The following is a 23,364-nucleotide window of genomic DNA, read 5'->3' on the forward strand; positions in this document are numbered from 1 at the left end:
AGTTGATTATATATATATATATATATATATATATATATATATATATATAGATAGATAGATATGTGTGTATATATGTATAATGCACATCTGTGTGTGTATGTAATGTCTGTATACATGTGCATGTATACACAAACAAACACATATATACAGGGGCGTTTGATTATAAACATGCATGTATAGAGACATATGTATATATTTATATATGTGTGTGTGTGTGTGCATGGGTGTCTAAATATGTTTTCCTTGTATGGTTGTGGTTTTGGGGTACAAAGAACATACCTATTATCCCTTTATGGTCTTTATGGGTTATCAAAGCAATACTCCTTTGCTGTTGAAAAATACTCAACATTTGAAATAAAAACTCAACGTTTCTCTTGATCAATTTCTTCTTCTCTTCTTAGTCCATCAGTCCAGGTTTAGTGGACACAGAATTTGCCTCTCGTCTATTTCCAGACAGAAAAGAAGTTCCAAAGAGAGATTTTAAGGTGTGTATTTTCTTTTCTTATGTCTACCGATTATAGGTGTAGAAGTATTTGAAGGACAATTCATGTCTATAATCTATCAATGCATTTTATAGAGATTGGATGGCTGAACTAGTCGGTTATTCCAATTGAGCTAAATGATCATAGATCAGGAGTTTGGATTAAGAAAAGAATGATACAAGGGTAACATTTACAGTTAAAGACTGGAAAATAGAATTGGATAAAAGCACTTCAATAGGCTGTGAGGTTGGGGTATTTGCTTTTCAATCAAGAGGTCTCAGGTTCAGACCTACTACGAGGTACTTTGGGCCAGTGCATTTTACTAATAGGCTCCTGATCAACCAAAACCTTGTGAATGGATTTGATAGTTGGAAAATGAAAGAAGCCTATTATGTGTACATGTAGCCTTGTCCTAACGTTGCATCAGGGTCATAGAAGCAATGTTGTTTGTTTGAAGTCTTCTGTGGATAAACGTGTCCAGCCACGGGGAAGTATTATCTTACTTGCAAACAGGTGACAATTGCTCTCAGGAATGGCATCCAACAATAGGAAACCAGCCTCAACTAATTTCGTCTGACCCTTGCAGACATTGAAAAGTGGATGTTAAATCATGATGACGATGACAGCAATGGATTGTCAGAGTTCATAGAACTTTGAACAAAATAATTCATAGCATTTGCTTATGTCCTCCTTTTATATTCTGTGTTCAAATCTTGTCCAACCAGAATTTGCTGTCAGTAAAATAAGTCCCAGTAAAGACTGAAGTCTGTATATTGGTTCTACACTTCAAGTGTGTGCCCCAGCACGGGCTGTAAAAGAAGAAAATAATCTTTAAATTTATATAAGAAATTATTATAGTTATAAGGGCTTTTCTTAATTCTGTGTCTGTATTAGCCATGATTTCCTGGTCTCAAGTTCATGTCCTTATCGAGGTGGTCTTATCAGAAGTTATAGCCATTGTTTAAGTTAAATGATGCGTAACAAAGACCTTGATTCATTATACTACTACTACTACTACTACTAGATAATAATAATAATAATAATAATGATGATAATGATAATAATAACTGGTACTTATTTCATCGACCCCAAAAGGATGAAAGGCAAAGCCAACACTGGTGGAATTTGAACTGACAACATAAACATGGACGAAATACCACTAAGCATTTTGTCCAGGCAGCTAACAATTCTGCCAGCTGACCGCCTGATGATAATAAATAATAATAATAATAATAACAACAATGATGATGGTTTCAACTTTTGCCATTAAGGCAGCAATTTTAGGAGTCGATTAGATTGACCCCATATTTATGTTCTAGCACACACAGATATTGGTAATGACACTGGACGCAGAAAAGTTTGGTAAAATTTACCTTCCCAATGAGAACACAAGTGTTTCCATGTTTTAAAGAATTCTCTTCTTACAAAAGACGTTTTTTTTTCTGGCACAAGTTTAGTCTCTCCAAGTAAATATTTCATCTACCAAAGCCTTCACTACTCTCCAAATAACTCTTTAAATATGTTTAGTCATAAAAGTGTTCGGATTGATCTGTGGTTTGAATTTCTCATTCATTTTTCAGATTCTTGAATCTGGTGATGTAGCTGATGCAGTCCTGTTTGCACTTCAGGTACCCAAACACTGTGAGGTGGGTGTCCTTTGATCTCTTTTAATAACCCCTACTTTGTTGAGATTGCAACAAAGATATATTTGTTGGTGGGTTGAGGGGAGGAGCAGAGTGTTGCAATGAACGAGAGGGAAAATGTTTACAGCAAGTGAAGCAGTTGCACAGTTTGTGTGAGATGTGCAATGGCAGCAGTTGTTGAATTGTGTAACTGGAGTGGAATAAGTTCATGCAGCCATTGGTCTTGGTTGGGCTGTGATGGCTGTCACCATCTTGGTCCCTAGCTGATGCTCGCTGGCTTCAGCCGTATCATGACGACTCTCAATTTAGCAGATAAACAAACTATAGCTAATGTCTGTCAAAGAAAATGAACAAAAGGCAACATTGTTAATGACAATCTGTTTCTTCAAGAATTTGAGTGGTCATTTGTTTGCTGACATGACCATGTTTGTGTTATTTTTGATCTGAACAGTAATTCAGGTTCAATTCCTAGGCAGTGAGTTGGTGCCTATGCACTTTACCAAATATTCTTGCTCTTAGATTATTGAGTAATCTGATAATACAAATTCTATATCATCTACTTCATATAGCGCCTAGATGTTGGGAAAGTACCATCTACAATAAACTGAGGCTGACCAATGCTTTCCTCATCATTATCATTTAATGTCCATGTTCGATGCTGGCAAGTGTTGGCTGCTTTGGCTGGACCAGATGAGTTGGAGGACTGCATCATTCTCCATTGTCTACTTTGGAATGGTTTCTACAGCTGGATGCCCTTCCTAACACCAATCAATTTACAATGTTCTGACTGCTTTTTTCTGGGCACTGTAAAATGTGCAAGACTAAAGAGACCCTGCAACTGTGTAAGAATATAATAGAAAGAGATGTGTCTTTATGCTAGGTGTTGAGAAGTTAAAAGTATAAACCTCTTGGCATTTAGTATAAAGAAACTTCACTTTCCAACCATAGAAAAATCTGCCTCAACAAATTCCTTCTGACTCATAGAAAAGTGGACATTAAATGCTGATGCTTCTGTCTCATTCCTCTGACAACCCTTCCAATTTGGTCTCTATTAGAAAAGATAAATACCAAATTTTGTTTTCTTTCAGATTAATGAAATTATGATGAGACCAACTAAGCAGGGCTACTGAAAAACTGACAAAAGCAAAACGAACAGATCGTCCATTTTCCACTTGACAAGGACACAAGAGAGCATTTGATCACATATGGACCTTGATCTCTGCTTCAGAGCAACCATTTTTTTAAAGACACTACTCCAGTATGACTACAATGAGTGAAACAAGTAAAAATTAAAGACATCTTGCCTCGTATCATTAATGTCTTATGAAATTCTATTCCTTTCTTCTTCTCCTCTTTTACTCTCACTTTCTTTTCTCCCCTAAAAGAAAATTCTAGATGTCTCTAAAATAGTTGAACTTGTAAAAGAAGGTAGCAGGGAGCATTTTGTATTATTCATTCATTCATTTATGTCTCCCCATAGAAGACAGGGAATCTATTTCTACACACTGGAGCTCCTTACAGTGGAAGACCTGGTGAGATGCATATACTAGAAGTCCTTATTTATTGATGCTGGTGAGGCATCCACTACCAGGGAGTATAAAAAGACTCCATAAGATCAAAAGACTCAGCACCCTTCAAAGCTGACCTCCTAGACATAGTAGCCAAGGTCCTCTAGACCTTTTCAAATTAGATTGTAAAAAATTGACATTGGAACTTTTAGGAATTCATAAAACTGACATATAATGGTAGAGGCATGGCTGAGTTGTTAAGAAACTTGCTTTACAACTGTGTAGTTTCTGGGTTCAGTCTCACTGCGCAGCACCTTGGACAAGCATCAACTAATGGCCCTGGGTTCACAAATGTCTTGCAAGAAAATTTGGTGCAAAGAAACTGTGTGGAAGCTCAATGTGTGTGTGTATACATATAAAATTGTGTGCATTTTTGTCCCCTCCATCACTGCAAGAACTAATAAACACAAATTATAGAGAGGAGAATGAAACTGTGCTCCATATTGTTCCTTTTTCTCCCAACCATTTTTCACATCCAGCAGATTCTTGTACCAATATTTCTAAGCCTCTTTCTTCTCATCATTAGCCAGGCTAAGTGTGCTGTTACTGATAATTCAAGCCCTCTCCACCACCCGACATCTTCATTTACCTTCTGTATATTGGTTCTACACTTCAAGTGTGTGCTCCAGCAGGGGCTGTAAATTATTCCCCAATCGTGATTCTGCTGATTTTTTTCTTACAGACCCTTGGCAAACAATTTCTTTCCTGCTTCTCTTCAAGCTACAGGATATAGTTCTTTCCTACCCGCTCTCTCTTCCAGTATTTCCTTCTCTCTCTCTCTCTTTCAGCCTTTATTGCTCCATCTACAGTGCCACGGTGGCACCATGTTGCCTTATATCATCTTACTGCAACAACTGAACTTGTCTGTATCTTTTGGTAGGTTGTGCCGTAAAACTCTCACTTGTCCTCTTATAAATTTCCTTTCCATTAATCATCTTGTTTCTTCCAGAATAATTCTAAACATAAATTTAGAAAAGAAGACATGTTCCATTTAACCCCGTCTCCTTTCTATCCCACATTCATGTCCCTATTGTCCCCTTGTATGTTGTTGGTGTGACTAAGGATGGCAGTGGATCTCCACTGAGTATTCTCTCTAAAGTGTTGCCCGTCCCACTTGACTTTTGGATTCCTCAGAGAGGAATGACTTGGACCAATTTTATAATGTGAAGATAACTTCTCTCAACCAGCAGAAGCAATCTCCATCCGAGGTCACCCAACTGCTTGAAACAGCAGCAAAATCTCCCTCGCTCAAGACTTACCTGTTATAAAGTGGTCTTTTGCTACTGTTGTATCTGTCTTTTGTATGACGGTTGTCAACAGAATGTTTTTCTATCTGGCACTGTATGACCCCAAGTCGTACACTGTTATTATCCTCAAAAGTCCACTCAGTATCACAGTGTAATTACCTGCTCAGCCCAGTCATGACTCTCAACACAGTCTACACATACTCTCCCGATACCAGCTGACGTCACCTTACTTATAGTGACTGGGTCATTCGACTTGTCACGTGGGAGAGGTGTACCACTATTACTAATTCCCTACAACATTACCATCTTAGAACAAGAAAGATGTATTGAATCATTATTTAACATTTGCTTCCCAAGCTGGCATGAGTCAGATGTTTTGATGGGGTTTGATGGGTCACAGAAGCTGCATCTGGCTCCAATGTCAGCTTTGGCATGGTTTCCCTGGTTGGATGCCCTTCCTAATGCCAACCACTTTACAGAGTGTACTGGGTGCTTTATTTTCCTGACACTGGCACAAGTGAGGTTGGCAAATAACTCGCAAGACAAAGAAAGGGAAAAAGAAACGGAACAATGAAAAGGAGGGTCCCTGGTAGTGAGGAATAAGTAGATAAGCAACAAAAAAAATAAATTAAACAAAAGCCAATCAGTTGAATTACACATATTTAATTAATCCAAACATTTTTACACCTGAAAAAGACAAACACTACATTGGTTGGTTAATTTCCAGGTGATTGTTGTTGTTGTTGTGGTGGTGGTGGTGTTGTTGTTGCTCTCCAAGTGCTTTGTGTCTTTCTCAAGGTTTGTGAAATCAGCTTCATTCAGTCCTACCAAAACTAACCAACCTATCAAGTGTTTCTTCTTGTTTTGCTAACAATCTTTTGTCATTTTTATAAGAAGAGAGGGAAAGCGGGGGATAAAGTAAAGGGATTTCTTTTTTGTAAATGAGTAAATATATATTTTTCAAACAACCATATGAAAGAAAGAAAGGAAAAAAACCATAGGTAGGTACCAACAAAGACAGACAATTTATCCAACTACAGTCAACTAAAACTAGTTTTCAACAATAGCCTTCATCCAGTCTGTCTTTTGCAGATTAAAAACCCAAAGTTTTTATCCTCTCCAGGTGTTAAGTTAATCTTACAGGTCAGTCTCCAGGCAGCTACCACAATTTCTCTAAGTCCTTCTCGATCGACTGAAAGAGAAAAAAAGTTAAAAAAAAAAAAACGATTCAGAAAGATTACATTGAAATAATTATTTAATTTATATTTTAATGACAATTAAAAGAAGAAACCACGAGTTACCATTTGATCTAGTTCAATATCATCATCATCAACATTATTACATCACTAGCAGTATCGCCCAGTGTTGCTCAGGTTTGTTTCGATCCTTTAGAATTGGAATTTTTGAAAAGTAAAAATTCTGCATTATGTAGCTTGTTATTCTCTTCAAGTGGACATTTTTCTGGTTGAAATACACCGAAAAATCGCGACACAGCAGTCAAAAAATCGTAATAAATAGGGATTTTCATAGAAAAAAAGCACCATTTTGATGAAAATAATTTTTGGTGTTAATATGGTCCAATTTGAATTTTTTCTTCTACAGAAGGAAGAGCAAGCCTTCTTCTATCATACTCTCAATTTTGGCCAACTTGCGCTGCAGAGTCTTGGAGGAGGTAGAGTTAGTTGAAGGCTACCAAACCTGCCATACACAGACAAGAAGTTATATAGAGAGATTTGATGTCCACTTTTCTATGCCTGCAGGAATCAGATAGAATTTGCCGTGGCAGATTTCCCAGGTTTCGACATCCTTTCTGTTGCCAACCGTCAATTGTTTCCAAGCAAGGTTAATATTTCCCATGGCCAGACATGTTTTTCCATTGAAAGAGGAAACCAACAACCTCACTTGTTTAACAGTGATGCTCCTTTACAACCATCATGTAATATCAGGACATGGGCGTACATACACACACACACGACATGCAGTGGGACTGGACCCCAAATCACATGGCTAGAAAGCTAGCTTGTCAACCACACGGCCAAGTCGATTCAGTTTCATTTTAAATATGGGAAAAGAAGGGAGCAGAGAGAGGGGAAGCAGTATAGAGAATTAAGGGTCAACAGATGTTGCTTCCAATAGGATCAGAAATAAATAGGAAGACTGGAAATGAAACAATGGATGAATGTTAATAAGGAATAGAGATTATGTTCAAAAGAGGGAGGCCAAATATTAAAAATATACGAAAGTTGTGGTGAAAGGAGAGGATTTCAAGTTAGCACAAAAAAAAAAAACCCCAAAAAAAAACCAAACAAAACAAACCAAAAAGAGAAAAAAGCAGAGCGATTTGAACTTGGAAATTGGAATGCAAACACTGAAATGCTACTTTACTTCTTTAAAACCACATTTAACATTTTTTTTTTAAAAAAGAGGAAGAACACATTAGGAAAGTCAGATTACTGAAACACCTTTGATCATAGGAGATCTGCTTGATCAGGATGGACCTGGGGTTAAACAACTAAAACATCATCATTCTAATTCTTGCCCCATGGTGGTGATGAAAATTTTATTTTATTTTCAGGGAGAAGAAAAATTTAAATGTGTTTAAACTTACCTTAGGTTCCTGGTTGGGTGCAAAGCGCTTCACAGGTGTGCCGTCTTTGTTAATGAGAAATTTGCTGAAATTCCACTTGATGGCACTGAAATGATAAACAGAGTTGAATGACACAGGCATAATGAGCAACCATCTTCACACCAAATTCTACACTTAGATTAAAACCCAACCCTGCCCAGTCTAGCTTCAACTGCTCTTGTCAGCTATTTCTCTCGTCATTATCAGGTGCCATCCGCTCTCAGCAGGTTCAATACCAAGGAGATGCATCTGGCTCTCTTCTCTGCCATTCTTACACATTCACCACTTAACAGTTTAGTCTAGTTGATCTTATCAAACCAGTTTGTTCTCGGTCTTCTACTCCACCATTTGCCATTTATCTTTCCATCTCATCTTTGTATACTTTCTACTTTTTTGGCTTTTAATAATTGAGAGTAATAATCATTTTGTATTTGCTAGTTGTAGCACTTCTTCAGCAGTTCTATGTTTTGTCCAAGATATTCTTAACATTCTTTGAAATGTCCACCTTTCAAAAGCTTCCAGTTTGTCAGACTGTTTCCATCAGTGTCCCTGTTCCTTCACCATACAATGGTCTGGGCTGCATCTAACATTTAGACAGTCTTTCTCAGGTTTCTGTATGTATATATATACACTAGCAGTATCACCTGGTGTTGCTTGGGTTTGTTTCGACCCTTTAGAATTGGAATTTTTGAAAAGTAAAAGTTTTGCATTATGTAGCTTGTTATTCTCTTTAAGTGAACATTTTTCTGGTTGAAATACACTGAAAAATGGCGACACAGCAGTCAAAAAATCGTAAAAAATAGGGATTTTCATAGAAAAAAAGCACTTTTTGATGTAAATAATTTTTGGTGTTAACATGGTCTGAAGGAAGAGCAAGCCTTCTTCTATCACACTCTCAATTTTGGTGAACTTGCGCCGCAGGGTCTCGGAGGAGATAGTGTTAGCTGAAGGCTACCAAACCTGCCATACACAGACAAATTTAGCTTTATATATAGAGAGATATACAATCCTTGCTGTTAAAGCCTTTGACATGTTTGAGTCTAGATATTTTCCCTTGCAATACATATATATCAATTATCCACCAGACCATATATCATTATGTGCAATGCAGAATTGATTGTCCTTAATGAAGGTGAGAGAAAAGTTTGGAATCTTTTGCTCTTATATTTTTGTTGCAAACATTCATTGGCAATTATATTTCTTTAAATTTAGCAATAATTACATGGGTACCTTTGCCCTCTGTACATGGTTTTAAAAATTGCTCCTAAAATTAATAAGATTTTTCTAGATAATCAACAATGTATTTAATATTGCACATTAAAAAACAAAAACATTGAAAGATAAACAAATAGGTTACACACACACACACACACACACACAGAGTGGTGGTGGATTGCTGTCGTGAATGATTGGGGTTTAGTTGTTTAATCAACTGAGTTATCTGCTCCTGAATTAAGGTGTAAGGGGCTGAACATTGTACAGATTCGTAACCCTGAATGTAAATCATTGGAAGGGTCAAGCATGACAGGGCTATACCTTCTTGAATTGCTCTTAAACTCCAATTTATCACAAAGAAAAGACACCAAAGACAATGGAAACTTTTTATGAATTGGCCAATTTTTTTTCATCTTATAAAAGAGAAGTGAATCTGTCTATTTGTCCAGCACAACATCTATGAGAGGGAGGGAAAGAAGGGCAAAATCAAAATATACATTACAACATACTTTTTGAAAGAGGGGAGGAGAAAAAGTTGCGGAGAGAGTGTGTGTGTGTGAAATAGATAAATTGATAGATAGACAAGTAGTGATTTCACCATAGTAACTAATACGTTTTGATTTAACACACAAGAAGTGCAAATCTGCCAATACAATGCAACACACTTCAAAAGAAGACTATAAGTATATGTGTATATAATATATATAGTTATTTCTTTAGTAGTTTGTGCATGTGTTTCTTTCTTTCAAAATGCAGACAATGCAACACAGACTTGAAAAAAACTTTCACTCTGAATAGAAGAATGAGGAAAGAAAAGGTTGCTGTTGATAAATACAGTAAGAGAGAGAGAGAGAGAGAGAGAGTGAGTGTATTGTGTGTGTGAAAGATAGATATATAAGTAGTGTTGTCACCACAGTAACTAACAAGCTTTGATTAAAAATGCAGGAATTTCAAGTACAAATCTGTCAACAAGAAACAAAAACTGTTTATATATATATATATATATATATATATATATATATATATATATATATATACACAATCTTGTTTTTGGTTGTTTGTGTGTGTATTTCTGTGTCTTGCAACATATAGACAATGCAGCATTAAAAAAAAAAAGACTTTCACTTTGAACAATTTATGAACGTACATCCATGATTCACAAATATTTTTTCCCAGCAGTGGAGCAATCAGCAACAACCTAGCTTCATGGAAGCAAGAGAGGGAATCTTCTTACCAGAAATATCTTCTGGGAAAAGGAATAAAATATATCTTTTTGCATTAATTTAATAATTTTTTTGTTCCTTTTCAACAATAGAACTCTTAATAATCTTTGTATTAACTTGTCATTTTTGATGGTCCCAGATACCTTTAATCTTTTACTTGGTTGAGGCATTAGACTAGGGCCATCCTGGGGCACCACCTTGAAGAATTTTAGCTGAATGAACCCCAGTTCTTTTTTTCCTATTTATTCTATTGGTCACTCTTGCTGAACTGCTAAGTTACAGAGACTTAAACAAAACCGACACTGGCTGTCAAGTGGTTGTGGAGGGACAAACAGACACACACATACACAATGGGCTTCTTTCACCTTCCATCTACCAAATCCACTCATGGAATTTGGGTTGACCAGAAGCTTTAGTAGAAGGAACTTGTGAAAGGTGCGATGCAGTGGGACTGAACTAAGAACCATGTGGGTGGGAAGCAAACTTCTTAGCCATTCCTGTGCCTCTATAGAAGGAAAGACCACAGCTGTAATGCTTTTGGTCATACAGCACTTCAATCTAGGCCAGGCTGGAGCAAAACATTAACAAAAAAGAAAAAACCCAACAGCTAATGGAAATTTAAATGGATAAGAGTGGAATTTTGTTTGACATAAATTAAAACTTACTTCCATAATGATCCCTTCAGGACACGCTGAAGATCATACCAAAGAGGATGTGCATCGGCACCATTGACGTTGATCTTACTAAACATGTCGAAGGTCACATTATATCCCTCGGCAAACTTTTTTATGTCCTCATTACTGCCAGGTTCCTGAAATGTTCAAAGAAGAAAATGATAAAGAAAGACAGGTGATTGTGTGTTTGTTAGGCAGCTTTAGTCACAAATCAAAAATGGATCTTGAAATTTCCAAAATGTGATGTAAAACGAGTGAATTCCACAGATGTTGATGAGATAAAGAAAATTATTTTAATAAGGGGCAGCAGAGGGGTCCCTTATTTTTAACTTATTTCAGTCATTGGAATGCAGCCATGCTGGAGCACCACCTTGAGCTTTTCGTCTTTCTTTTGTATGGACTTCCACACAGTTTCCATCAATGAAATTCACTCACAAGACATCCGTTGGCTCAGGGTCTTCATAAAAGTACCTGCCTGAGGTGCCACACAGAGGCACTGAACCTACAAGTATGTGGTTGTAAAGAAAGTGCCATAACCACACAGCCAAGCATGCACCTACAGGAAGATAGGTTCTAAAAGACAAAACCAAATATTGAAAATTTAACAAACCTGACTTCCAAATTGATTCGATGGAAATGCAAGAATTCGGAGACCTTTTGATTCCCCATACTTCTCGTACAATTCCTGTAGCTGTCTGTAATTCAAATCTGTCAAACCTCATTTACTTGCTACATTAACAATTAAACATACATGGCCCCTGAAATAAAATAAAGATAAAAAATAAACAAAACAATCAAAACAAAAGTGACAGGCACAATGATATGGGTTGGATAGGTTTATACAAGATCTATTTTACTTGAGTTTAAAAATTTACAGCATTTCAGACTTCATTGGTTGTTTCGGCAAGATTTCTACGGCTGGATTCCTTTCTTAATGCCAACCACTTTAAAGAGTGTACTGGGGGCTTTTTATGTGGCACCAGCACCAACAGGGTCAGCAAGCACCTTGCAAGATATAAAAGTCAAAAACCCCTCAACTGAGAGGGATCAGTAATATTGGGGTATGTGTGTGGGGCGGGGGTGCCAGTTTTAAGATTCAAGGTAAAGAGGGGACATAAATGTTTTGTATTGTGGTTAGATGGGCACTCCAGTTGGAAAGGAGAGTGAATGACAGATGGAGAGATGTTGGGACATGCCCTTAGGAACATTGGTGGTGGGGAGAATGGGTGAGATGTGATACAGAGATTTGGAATGAGCGGGATGGTTGACATGTTAGAATCTAAACCTTATATGGCCTACATTGTTGAGATGGCAAGAATTTTGGTGAAGCAACAACACAGAACCCTGCCTCCCCTATCACAAGATGACCTATCCACAGCCCTCATTTCTGTGCTGTTCTCACCCCAATCACAGTAAATGGAACGGCCAGCTGGCATACATAACACATTCTTGGTAATTAGTTTGATTACAGAATTATTGGTTAATTAAAAGTGTTTTGTTTCAATGTTATCCTCTGCTACACAACCTTATTACTCAGTACAGTGTGGAGACAAATGTAGATATACAGAGAAACAGGGGGAAACCCCTTGACTTTATATAAATATAAAGACAAAGGGTTTTCACCTGTCCCTGTATCCAATTCACTGAGGCCCAAATAACTGTTTCCAATTCTGGCACAAGGCCAGAAACTTTGGTGGATGAGGAGGGAGGGTATTAGTTGATTACACTGACTCCAGTACTTGGTATGTAATTTATCTTTTAGAGCTTAAAAGGATAAAAATTAAAGTTCACCTCTGTGAGATTTGAACTTACAATTCTGCTGATTGATCGTCCAGTTATAAATAGTGTCTCCACTGATGGGTTGATCTCAGTCATTAATGACATCCCAATACAGTCCAGCTGATAACTCTTTCATAGAGATAAGGATGTTCTTGATATCCTTAAGAAGAAACTGGCTGATCAGTGTTGAAATGGCCTTGACCATATAGATAGAGGCATGTGATTTCTGGTTAAATTCCAATGTGTGGCACCATGAGCAAGTGTCTTTTGCTACAGTCCTGTGCTAATGTATGCCTTGTGAGTGGATTTGGTAGATGGAAACTGTGTGAAAGCCCACCCCTCCCCACCATTTATCTCTCTTCACTACTGAGGCAGCCATGTATCTCCTGCTCCCTTGCAAGAACCCTTATTTCCAACCCTCTCTCTATTCTGACTGACCAGTTCTTGTCAAAGAGTCCAACCCATGCTAGCATGTAAAACAGACATATGATGATGATGATGATATACATATATATGTCTATATGTGTGTCTTTATGTCTGTGTTTGTCCTTATAACTTAGCGGTTCAGCAAAAGTGGCTGATAGATTAAGTACCAGGCTCAAAAGATAAGGACTGTGGTTAAACTGTTCCTTTCAAGGTGGTGCTCCAGCATGGCAGTAGTCCATTGACAGAAACAAGCAAAAGACATATCTGTTTGCACTGAAATGACCTCCTGAGTCAAAGCAACAACAACATGACTCACATAACAATGAGAGTCCCTGCATCAGACTCCAAAACACTGCACCACAGTGAACACTAGAACACAAACCTAGCCTGATCATCAGGCATGGTCAGGTGGTCATGAAGCTTACTTTGGAACCAGGTGGCTCCAGGTTCAATTTCACTTTGGGCAAGTGTTCTTGTCTACAGCTTTCAGTGGAACAATACTCTGTGATTGAAATTTCATAAACATAAGCACAGAAACAGACATAGTTTATATCCTGTCTGACCGAACTATCTCTTCCTCCACCAACTTCCACTTTGCATCTTGAGATGAGAAGTTGGAACATTCATGCCTTTTCTAATGATAGCTGATTAATACACATATAAATCAATCACCAACCTGTACTTTTCCATTGACACTTCATTGCCATCAATGTCGTTGGCCTTGTAGCTGTAAAAGTCGAATCCCTGCAAAATAATAACAATGATTATATGTGTGTGTGCGTACATCCCATCAATTTTCAGTTATAACTTACCTGAAGAACTTATACACCTACAGATGATTTTACTTAGTTTGATGTGGCTTTTCTCAAACACAGCAATTGCCAGAATGGATGTATATATATATATATATATATATATATATATATATATATAAAGTTAATCCAAACAAGAAAGCACAAAAAAACACAACAACGCGAGGACGTGGAACAAATATAGTATTATTGGATGCTCAGGAAAGAAGGAGGGTTTAACGTTTCGAGCGGAGCTCTTCATTGGAAACATAGGAGAAGGAAAGATCCAGAGAAGGGAAGACAGAGGAAAAAAAAAATCACCAACGGTACACACGCGGTCACATTTTGAATATATATATATATATTGGTTTTTGTATTTGGTTTAAAAGATTCTTGATGTGAACTCGTGAAGGTAATTATGCCAATAATAAAATAAACATGCACTGGTTCTATTTCACTTCTTTATTTGTCAATTGGTTAAACCAATTGACTAATTGACTGTTTGATTCATCATTCTGTCAATCAATCGGTCAATCAGCTCAGTTTGTCAAACTCCCGTTCATCAGCAGGCTCTCTCTCATATATATATATTTCAAGTGTGTCTGTCTGCCTGTCTCTCCTACTCAACATCACCATTTATGACCTTGTTCCATGCCGGTCTGGGTCGGATGGGTTCTCACAGTTTGATATTAATTCTAGGAGCCATAATGTTCCCACTTGCACTTTTAGTATGGTTTCTGCAGTTGGATGTTATTCTTGGCATCAACCACTTTACAGATGTGTCCATGACTGAGTAACTGTGGATGATAGGAGAGTGATAACTGGGAGAGGGGGTAAAAGGAGAGAGAGAGAATTACATGCTAGTTGTTGGGCAGGAGACTGAATAGAAAGCAGCAGGATGGGATAGCAATAAAGGTGTGTGAAGGTAACTGGAAGCAAATGATGGATAACAACAAAGGGAGGTAATAGAACTGAAAGTGGCAGGTATCAATTAAGAATAACAATGTGGGGAGACTAAGGGGAGAGGAGAGAGAGAAAGATTGAGGGAGAGTCTGGTATAATGAATATGGAAGGGATGGATGGGATTTTTCAGCAGCGAGGTGCAGTTAGGGTTAAATAGAAAACTGAGAAGGATGATGGGATTACCAGAGAAAAATGGGAGGTAGGAGTCAATTGAGACACTCACATAGGGAAGGTTAGAGGTATGTGCTGATGTGAGTTTGAGATATTGGAGGTGTGCACATATGATGGTCAGCACTCATCATACAGGTATTGTGATGGAGAGGCAGAAGGACTGGCTACAGACAAATCAAACTGCCATTCCCTGCTGCAGGAATGTGCTGAGCTCCAATATTTTTTTTCTTTGATATGATTTCTAAGTCTGGATGCTCTTTCTAATGCCAACCACTTTGCAGAATGTACCAGCTGCTTTTATTGAGCCACTGGCACAAGTGAGGTCACCAAACCCCAAAACGTCTGCCTGTCTGTACAGATGTGCTGCTGTGTCTGCATCAGCTTGTTCGCAGCTGAGCATCTTATGAAAATTCCTTTACAAATGATGTTGATGGTGGTGTTGTCATCATCCTTGGACTTTGTGACATTAATCAAATAAGAGATTCTTTACTTGAAATGCAAGGTTAGTGACAGGAAGGGCATCCGGCTGTCAAACAATGTCTCAATAATATACTCATCTAACTCATGCTAGTATAGAAGCAAGGACATAAAACAAACAGAAACTATATATGTGTGTGTGTGTGTATGTCTTTGTGTCTGTATTTGTCTCTCACCACTGCTTGACAATCAGTGTTGGTGTTTATCTCCCTACTTAGTGGTTTGGCAAAAACGACTGATAAAATAAGGACCAGGTTTTACAAGAGAAAATAATAAGGACTGGGATCAATTTGTTGGACTAAAACTCTTCAAGTTGGTGCCCCAGCATGACCACAGTCTAATGACTGAAACAAGGAAAAGATATATATATACACACAAAGTAAGTTTGGGGTTATGGGTGCAACCCACTAAGGGATATATATATAAGATATAAGTTGGATGTATGAAAACCATCTAAGGGATAGATGCATCGAGAGACACTCCTGGTAATTACCTGAGTATATATGGTCCTTGTTATAAGGTATATGGTAGTGGTAATTTAAAAGGTAAACCATAATTTAATGTATACAACAACGATAAGAAAATGGAGAAATAAGTAACAATGAGAAGTGGATCTTTGGTGTTATGAAGCCATTATTTAATTAATTAAGATGAGAGTATGTTTACAACTGATATACATCTTTGCTTTCTTTGTTCTGAGGACGTCAATCAATTGCACCCCAGCCTGATATACGGAAACAGATGTAAACTTACTCAAACATACTCCCATCTTAATTAAATAATGGCTTCATAACACCAAAGATCCACTTCTCATTGTTATTTATTTCTCCATTTTCTTATCGTCTTTATATATAGATGTAGGAGTGGCCTGTGGTAAGTAGCTTACTTACCAACCACATGGTTCCGGGTTCAGTCCCACTGCATAGCACCTTGGGCAAGTGTCTTCTACTATAACCTTGGGTTGACCAAAGCCTTGTGAGTGGATCTGATAGATGGAAACTGAAAGACGCCTGTCATATATACATATATATATATATATATATATATAAATATATATATACACATGTAGGTATGTATATTTATGTATCTGTGCTTGTCTCTGCACCATCGTTTGACAACCAATGTTGGTATGTTTATGTCCCTGTAACTTAGCAGTTCGGCAAAGAGACTGATAGAATAAGTACTAGGCTTACAAAGAATAAGTCCTGGGGTAGATTTGTTCGACTAAAGGCCGTGCTCCATCATGGCCATAGACAAATGACTGACACAAATAAAAGACTATACACAGACCACATACATATACAGACACATCGAATGTATATAAACATGTTGTAACCAGAGATGTTTTCAACAAGTTCCGACGAATCCATTTCCATGCTAATACTAAGTGTGTGTATATAAAGTGCACCTACGCATTGCATATATGGTTTATACACATACTTGCCCAAACAAATGAAAATTGGACAACTAATGGAGGTTCCATTTCATTAATTAAGATTCCAGTTGACCAAAATTCTGGCTACACCCAAATATATATACATTTGCACAATATCTGTAATGTATACACACATACATTTACATGAGATATGCGATGTATACATAAGCCTCATATACACACACACGTGGTGTGTGCAATGAATTGGAGGGCTTTTAATTGCAGGGACTAATAAATGTAATTAAATCCTGTTGAACTGGTAGCAATCAAGTTTTTACTATAAGTATAGAATGGCTGTCACAAAACACAGCATATCCTCTCACTGTTTTAAGTATTCAGGCCAATCCCTACCCTCATCCACGACCACCACCACAGACACCAGAGTTCCGCTTTCCAACTGGGTATCATCAACTGAAGTAATCTCACTAATCTAGGGCAGGTTTCAAAAGAGGCATGAACACTGATGCCCTCTTTTTTTTTATGAGAACAGAGGTGGTGGCGGGGGGGGGGGGCAGGTTCTCCTCACTGATAAAAATTGATAAAATATCAACACAATTGAGAGATAGCCTGCATGTTCAACCTCTGAGAAAATAAAAGCCAAATCTCCTTCAAATCAACATCACAATCAGCACTACCAACTAAAAACCAGGACACTTGGATAATGTGGCAGTCCTAGATACACTTTTATCTGACAAAGGAGAAAAATAAAAAAATAAGGGGTGGGGCGGGGGTTAGTGTCAACAGTTGAGAAAACTTTGATCACATGCTAACTCAATGAAGGTGGCGTGGGAATGAAGGGCCTGGGGATTAAACAACAACAAGCGTCCTTTTAAGACTTGTTCCAAATCTGAAAAATTAGATTCTCAACCTTTGAACCAGCTTGCTGGAGATAAATGCTTCACCAAGTCAAACAGACAAGAAAACAGGTTCTAATATCTAACCAAACCAGCCTTAATTATTTCTTTGTTGAAAGAAAGGAACTCTCAGCCAGCTAAATATAACCCACACATTGATGATAATGATGCTAGTTACAATGGTATCCTGGTCATTAACTAGGTCAGTTTACTCATTCAGATACTTATGTACAACAAGCCTCTATGTAGTACATATATACACATACACACATGTATATATGTGTGTGTATGTGTGTGTATATATATATATATATATATATAAGCACATACATGTACAGAAAGAGTGAAGTTAGGAACAAAACCTATTGTATGCAATATAGACAAAGACCATTCTTTCTTATTTTCAGGCTGCTGTTTCTAGCAGGTTGAATGGCTGTATAGAGCATTCTTTACTGGCTTGAATAGAGTTATTATTACATGTTTATGAGTGTAATACACACACACATGTGGTGTTTGTATTTTATAAACAGGCTTCTTTCAGTTTGTCAACCGAATCCACTTCCAATATATTTTATGCAGTCATAGATTACGGCTGGCCAGAAAGTTACCACTGGTCTTGTGTCTGTTTTCTTGCTCTTAGCAATATGTAGACAACCCATGAGACCTGCTGGTCAGCATTTAGCCTCTTTACTGCTGGAATACAGTCTTGGTTGGCAAGGTTGTGAAAAAAATACCCTGAAATGAAATTCTTCAAAGCAAAAACTCTTTGTAAGCAAGATGGAGTTATCTCCCTTCAGATGGTTCCAGTTGCAAGTGGAGAAGTCCATGTGTCCAACATGAATTTTCTCTCATTAGGGCACCAACTAAACATTTCACTTTAGAAAGGTTATGTGCTTCCAGACAGCAAGTCTAGTGAGTTGTCTATATCGTTAAGAGCAATAATAGATGTGAAATCAATGATAACTTTCTGACAGGACATAACCAGTGAATACATTAACCCATTAACTTTAAAAAAAAAAAAATTTGTAGTGGCATCCATGCCAAAACTGATACTTCAGCAGGATGTGGTCCTCTCACTCGTCAGATCCTGTCAACACATCCAACCCATGCCATCAGAGAAAGCAGACATCATCATCATCAAAAAAATAAAATCAACTTTTCTATGTTCATAAGGAATTTTCTGGGGCATTTTCTAAGGCTGGATGCCCTTCCTGTTGCCAACGTCACCTGTTTGCAAAGCAAAGAGATATTCTCTGATGACCAGAGATGTTTTCACAGAAGACTGGAAATGAAGGACACTTCTTGCTCGATGGTAACATTTACACAATGTCAAGTAACACACACACACACACACACTGAAGTGATATCTCTGCCACACCACTATAGTTACCACTGCTACCTACCATCACCATAGCAACTCTCCCACCACCACCACACTTATCCCTTTATTGTTTTCTTTGTGACAGACCTTGGAATATAAAACAAAACAAAAGAAAATCAATAAACCAACAGGATTAAGGCTGGAGGATAGAATTACAAATCCCCCTTAAGCAGACATGAACTCTTATTAGTCACCTGTTGTTGTCATTACAAACTTTTTCTAGATGAGACATTAGCACTGACAAATCAGAAGTATTTCTATTGTTAATAATAATATTGCTTGCTTGTTGATTGCAGTCAAAAGCAGAACATTGTCAAGATTTTGGTGTCCTGTCAACGTACTAAGTTTTCGTTCTGTTTTCTAGAATATACTTTCAGTCTGTGCTTAATATTTTGCCCCTTTGACATTTATTGTATAAGTACAGCTCGGCATGTAGTTCTTGTATTGCATTTTTATAGGCAGGGGCCCCTCCGACGATATAACAAAAGAATGTTATTATGGAAGATAGTAGTTTGATGTCGTTCCAACAAACTGCTCAAGACAAAGCTAATTCAACTGATAATAATAATAATAATAATAATGTTTGTAATATAACGATATTATGGGGGAAACAAGTTAGTTGATTATATTAACCCAAGTATGTAACTGGGTGACAATAAAATAAAGTACCAGTCATGTACTTGGGTTGATATAGTTGACTGACCCTTACCCAAAATTTCAAACCATATGCCTACGTTACAAATTACTACTACTACTGGTGGTGGTGGTGGTGGTGGTAGCAGCAGTAGTAGTAGTAAGATGAAGATGAGGAAAAAACAGCAGCAGCTTCATGCTTCTTGAAGCCAAATTAAATCTCATTCCAGGTCAGCCCTGACTGTCCTGGTGTTAAAAGATGGATTAAAATAATTTGAAACAAGCACAGGAGTGGCTGTGTGGTAAGAAGCTTGCTTTCCAACCACATGGTTCTGTGTTCAGTCCCACTACATGGCACCTTGGGCAAGTGGCTTCTACTCAGATCAACCAAAGCCTTGTGAGTGGATTTGGTAGATGGAAACTGAAAGCCCATCATATATATATATATATATATATATATATATATATATAAAGAAATAATATTTGTCTCTTTTTTATAGAAACAAAAAAACAGGGGGGTGGGGTCATCGCTGTGATGCACTTTCGTGTAATTGAACTGTGGTGGTGAGCTCCCGAAATAGCCATTGATGTATTTGTATTGACCTTGTGGAAAGTCTGTTTGCTATGAACTTTAACCTACCATGGTTTTAAAAATTGAACTTTGGACGTACTTTGTATGAGGGGAATAAAAAACACTTTCAAAATATTTTAATCGTTTTTTATTTTATCTTAGTTTTTTGGTAGAATGGCACACTGGAATTTTTATGAATTTTTAGTCATTTATATTTACTTTTTGTTAGGCTATTCTATTTGTATTTTATTCGTATATATATTTTTACCTTCTGTATTTTTATGTATGTGTATATATTTTAATATGTTTAAAAACCATGGTGATATTTACATATGATCAAATGTTTGAGGTATGGTGTTAGATATAAAGTTGACTCGAATTTAATGTTTGTTCTATGACCAATGTTTCTTTATGTATATATATATATATATATATATATATGTATATATATATATATATATATGTGTGTGTGTGTGTATATATATATATACGAGCAAAACGCCCCACCACCACCACCGTCCAATGGACAGTGCTGAGTTGTCAAACATTTAAACCAAATTTTCTCAAAACAACTTGTATGACTGTCCCATAGGCTTCTCCTTTGAGAAACACTGATTTAACCTAAATTTGAGACACCAGCAAAAGAAGAAATAAAGATAGACTTTTTTTTCTATTCCAAAGAAAAACGATTTTATTCACACAGATATGCAACCGAAGAGTTTAAAGTACCAGTAATGATAAGGCTGTTGACTGGGAGAACACAAACATGGTTTAAACAGTAAGCTTGGCAGGAAAGAAACGTGCCTTTAAGCAATACAAGAACAACAAAAAAAGGAAGGTGCAGTTATGTATAGGTTGATGGAAGAAAAGCAGGACAAAAACGATGCATGCAAATGGGTTAGCTGGAGGTAAATCTAGATGGAAAAGCATGATGAATTTATGAGATCATACCTGGGACAATAGTAAGTTTAACTGATAAAACATGTAGGAAATCAATGTGGGGCGATTTTTGATGAAAAGCAACCACCTAGGGAACTAACTAATTTAAGCTAACTTACTTTACAGGATGTTCAAGGGCATGGAAAAGCTAGTGGCAACAGCTGATGTACTTGCGCGTACAAATGCACGTTCCCACGGCTTTATCGATCACATTCTCACCTGGAATTGATTTTTGTAATTTTTTCAAGACTTATACACGCCCTGATACCGTCAGTATCTACATATCAAATTTGAGCGCAATCGGATGGAAGATGCTTGAGATCCTAGAAGACGCACACACAGACAGACAGAATGGATTTTATATAATAGATATAGATATGCGTGCATGTGTGTGTGTCACCTATGCAATAAAATGTAAAGGTTTGTATTTTATTTTAGGTGAAAATTTATTTTTTCTTGTACACTACTGAAAAATAGAAATAGTAGTTTGTTGTAAATCATTTAAAATTTAGTGAATACAACTCCTTCTACCACTTGAAATTACTAGTTTTGAGGTGGCTAAACTGTTGCATTACACCTTCATTTAGTAAAACTGTCAATACTATTGTAAGGTAAATCTATTATTTCCAAAGTAAATATTTATTGATAAACAGAAAAATGTGAAAAAAACTAAAAATAGAAGTTATGAAAATATTCCTTATTGTGAATAAAAATAATTCACCGTGACTTGTCATTCACCACTTTATGTTTGGCAGAGGCAAGTTATTGAGCTGTGAAGTTGTAAACAAAATTATTATTAAAAAATGTCTGCCACATCTAGTGGTACTTTATTTCACTGATCCCCGCTCTACCCCAGAGAAAGGACGAGAGATGAAGTTGATCTGGGATGGATTTGAGTGTGAAGAGCTCAAAGAAATGCTGCAAAACATTTTCCCCACACTCAAACAATTCTGCCACAAATATTACCAACCTATTTATTCAATATTACACACATATTTACATATGTGAAAGCTTTCGTATGGTTACTCAAACAGCTAGAAATACCAGTCAAATCTCATTCAATCACCCATAAAGACACAATTATACAGAGCTAGCAGAATATGAAATAGGATATTTTAAAAAGAAACATTTTGTTTTTGTTAAACAGCATAAAAAGATTACTTAACAATTGCTGAGAAAACAAACAAAATATCAAAAGTTTATCCTATTAAAAGGCAGGTTAAGTTCACATCTATTTTTTTCTGAAAATGGAGATAAGTTAACTTCTTAATTCATTCAAAGACTCATTTCATTTAAACTGAATATATTTTATATTAAAAAGGTAGCATTTCAAATGGGCAGGCAATTTCACACTGAAAATGTGGCCATCTGGCTGTCGGGTATTGAACTAGTACACATACATAAAGAAGTGAAGGTTGAGGATAGAATGTCAATGGGTGGAGCTTTTGGAATGGCTGTCAAACCTCAAAGGGTAGGAAAAGGGAGGGGTAGGGGCAAATACGTAAAAAAAACAAACATAATAAATAAGTTTTTTTTTCATAATTATAATTTTCATTGTATAAATCACAAGAATACTATAATATATATTCTTTAAAAAATGGAGTATGGAAAACCCACTCAGTTATTTGCTTATGAGTTAATGATAGGTATTCCAAAACACCACATGTTGGTATCCATAGTCTGCTCAGTCAAGGGTGACCTGGGCAAAACAAAACCAGTTTACCTGACTAAAAGGTATCATGTAATTAAATACTTGCCAAACTCTTGTTTATGGGACTTTCCCATAGAGATCTAACATTAGGCAAGTTTAAATGTGTAGCAGATTTTTTCTTAAAGAAGACTGAATATCTTTATATATAAAACTCTAGTTGTGTGAGTGTCTGTCCCCTTCGATTTAGATTCCTAACTCCTCCCACATTTTGCGGTGCAGTTTAACCAAATTCGGGTATCTTATAGTCGTGATTCATATCGAGCCCGTCTGACTATTAGCGCGCGTCAACGATGAGTCTACGATTTTAAAAATAATTTAACATCATTTTTTATTCCATTTTAATGCATAAAATGCATCGTATGTCGATGGCGGCGGAGTTGGCGTCCACGCTCACAGCTGCACCTGTTTGCTTCTCCCCCTTCCCTCCCTCGTGAAGCTGTGGGGAAGGGAGTGTAAAGAAATCAACGTTGTAATGCGTTGTGAAGGAAACCAGCGTTCTTTTAGAACAACGACTTCATGGCTTGAAGACACCAAAACAAAAATGGCTAAGAAAGC

General features: G+C 37.0%; 2 protein-coding genes across 3 annotated transcripts in view; one reads left to right on the top strand and one right to left on the bottom strand.

Annotated features, from left to right (window-relative positions):
- LOC115223516 (dehydrogenase/reductase SDR family member 11) overlaps positions 1-3,438 on the top strand; it is a 33,212-nt gene extending 29,774 nt beyond the window's left edge. Inside the window, exons 6-8 of the mRNA XM_029794143.2 lie at positions 402-485; positions 2,063-2,128; positions 3,214-3,438. Coding sequence (XP_029650003.1) covers positions 402-485; positions 2,063-2,128; positions 3,214-3,255 — 192 coding nt within the window. The 3' untranslated portion in view covers positions 3,256-3,438. The remainder of the gene's footprint in view (positions 1-401; positions 486-2,062; positions 2,129-3,213) is intronic.
- Positions 3,439-5,586: 2,148 nt separating this feature from the next.
- Positions 5,587-23,364, bottom strand: part of LOC115223566 (phospholipid hydroperoxide glutathione peroxidase-like) — a 46,033-nt gene continuing 28,255 nt past the window's right edge. For both annotated transcript variants that reach the window (XM_029794201.2, XM_029794202.2), the window contains exons 2-6: positions 13,560-13,627; positions 11,289-11,436; positions 10,670-10,815; positions 7,549-7,633; positions 5,587-6,132 (exon numbers count right to left, since the gene is read on the bottom strand). In XM_029794201.2, the coding sequence (XP_029650061.1) occupies positions 6,100-6,132; positions 7,549-7,633; positions 10,670-10,815; positions 11,289-11,436; positions 13,560-13,627 (480 nt within the window). In that variant the 3' untranslated portion in view covers positions 5,587-6,099. The remainder of the gene's footprint in view (positions 6,133-7,548; positions 7,634-10,669; positions 10,816-11,288; positions 11,437-13,559; positions 13,628-23,364) is intronic.

Source organism: Octopus sinensis, linkage group LG23 (genome assembly GCF_006345805.1).
Source record: "Octopus sinensis linkage group LG23, ASM634580v1, whole genome shotgun sequence".
Lineage (NCBI taxonomy): Eukaryota > Metazoa > Mollusca > Cephalopoda > Octopoda > Octopodidae > Octopus > Octopus sinensis.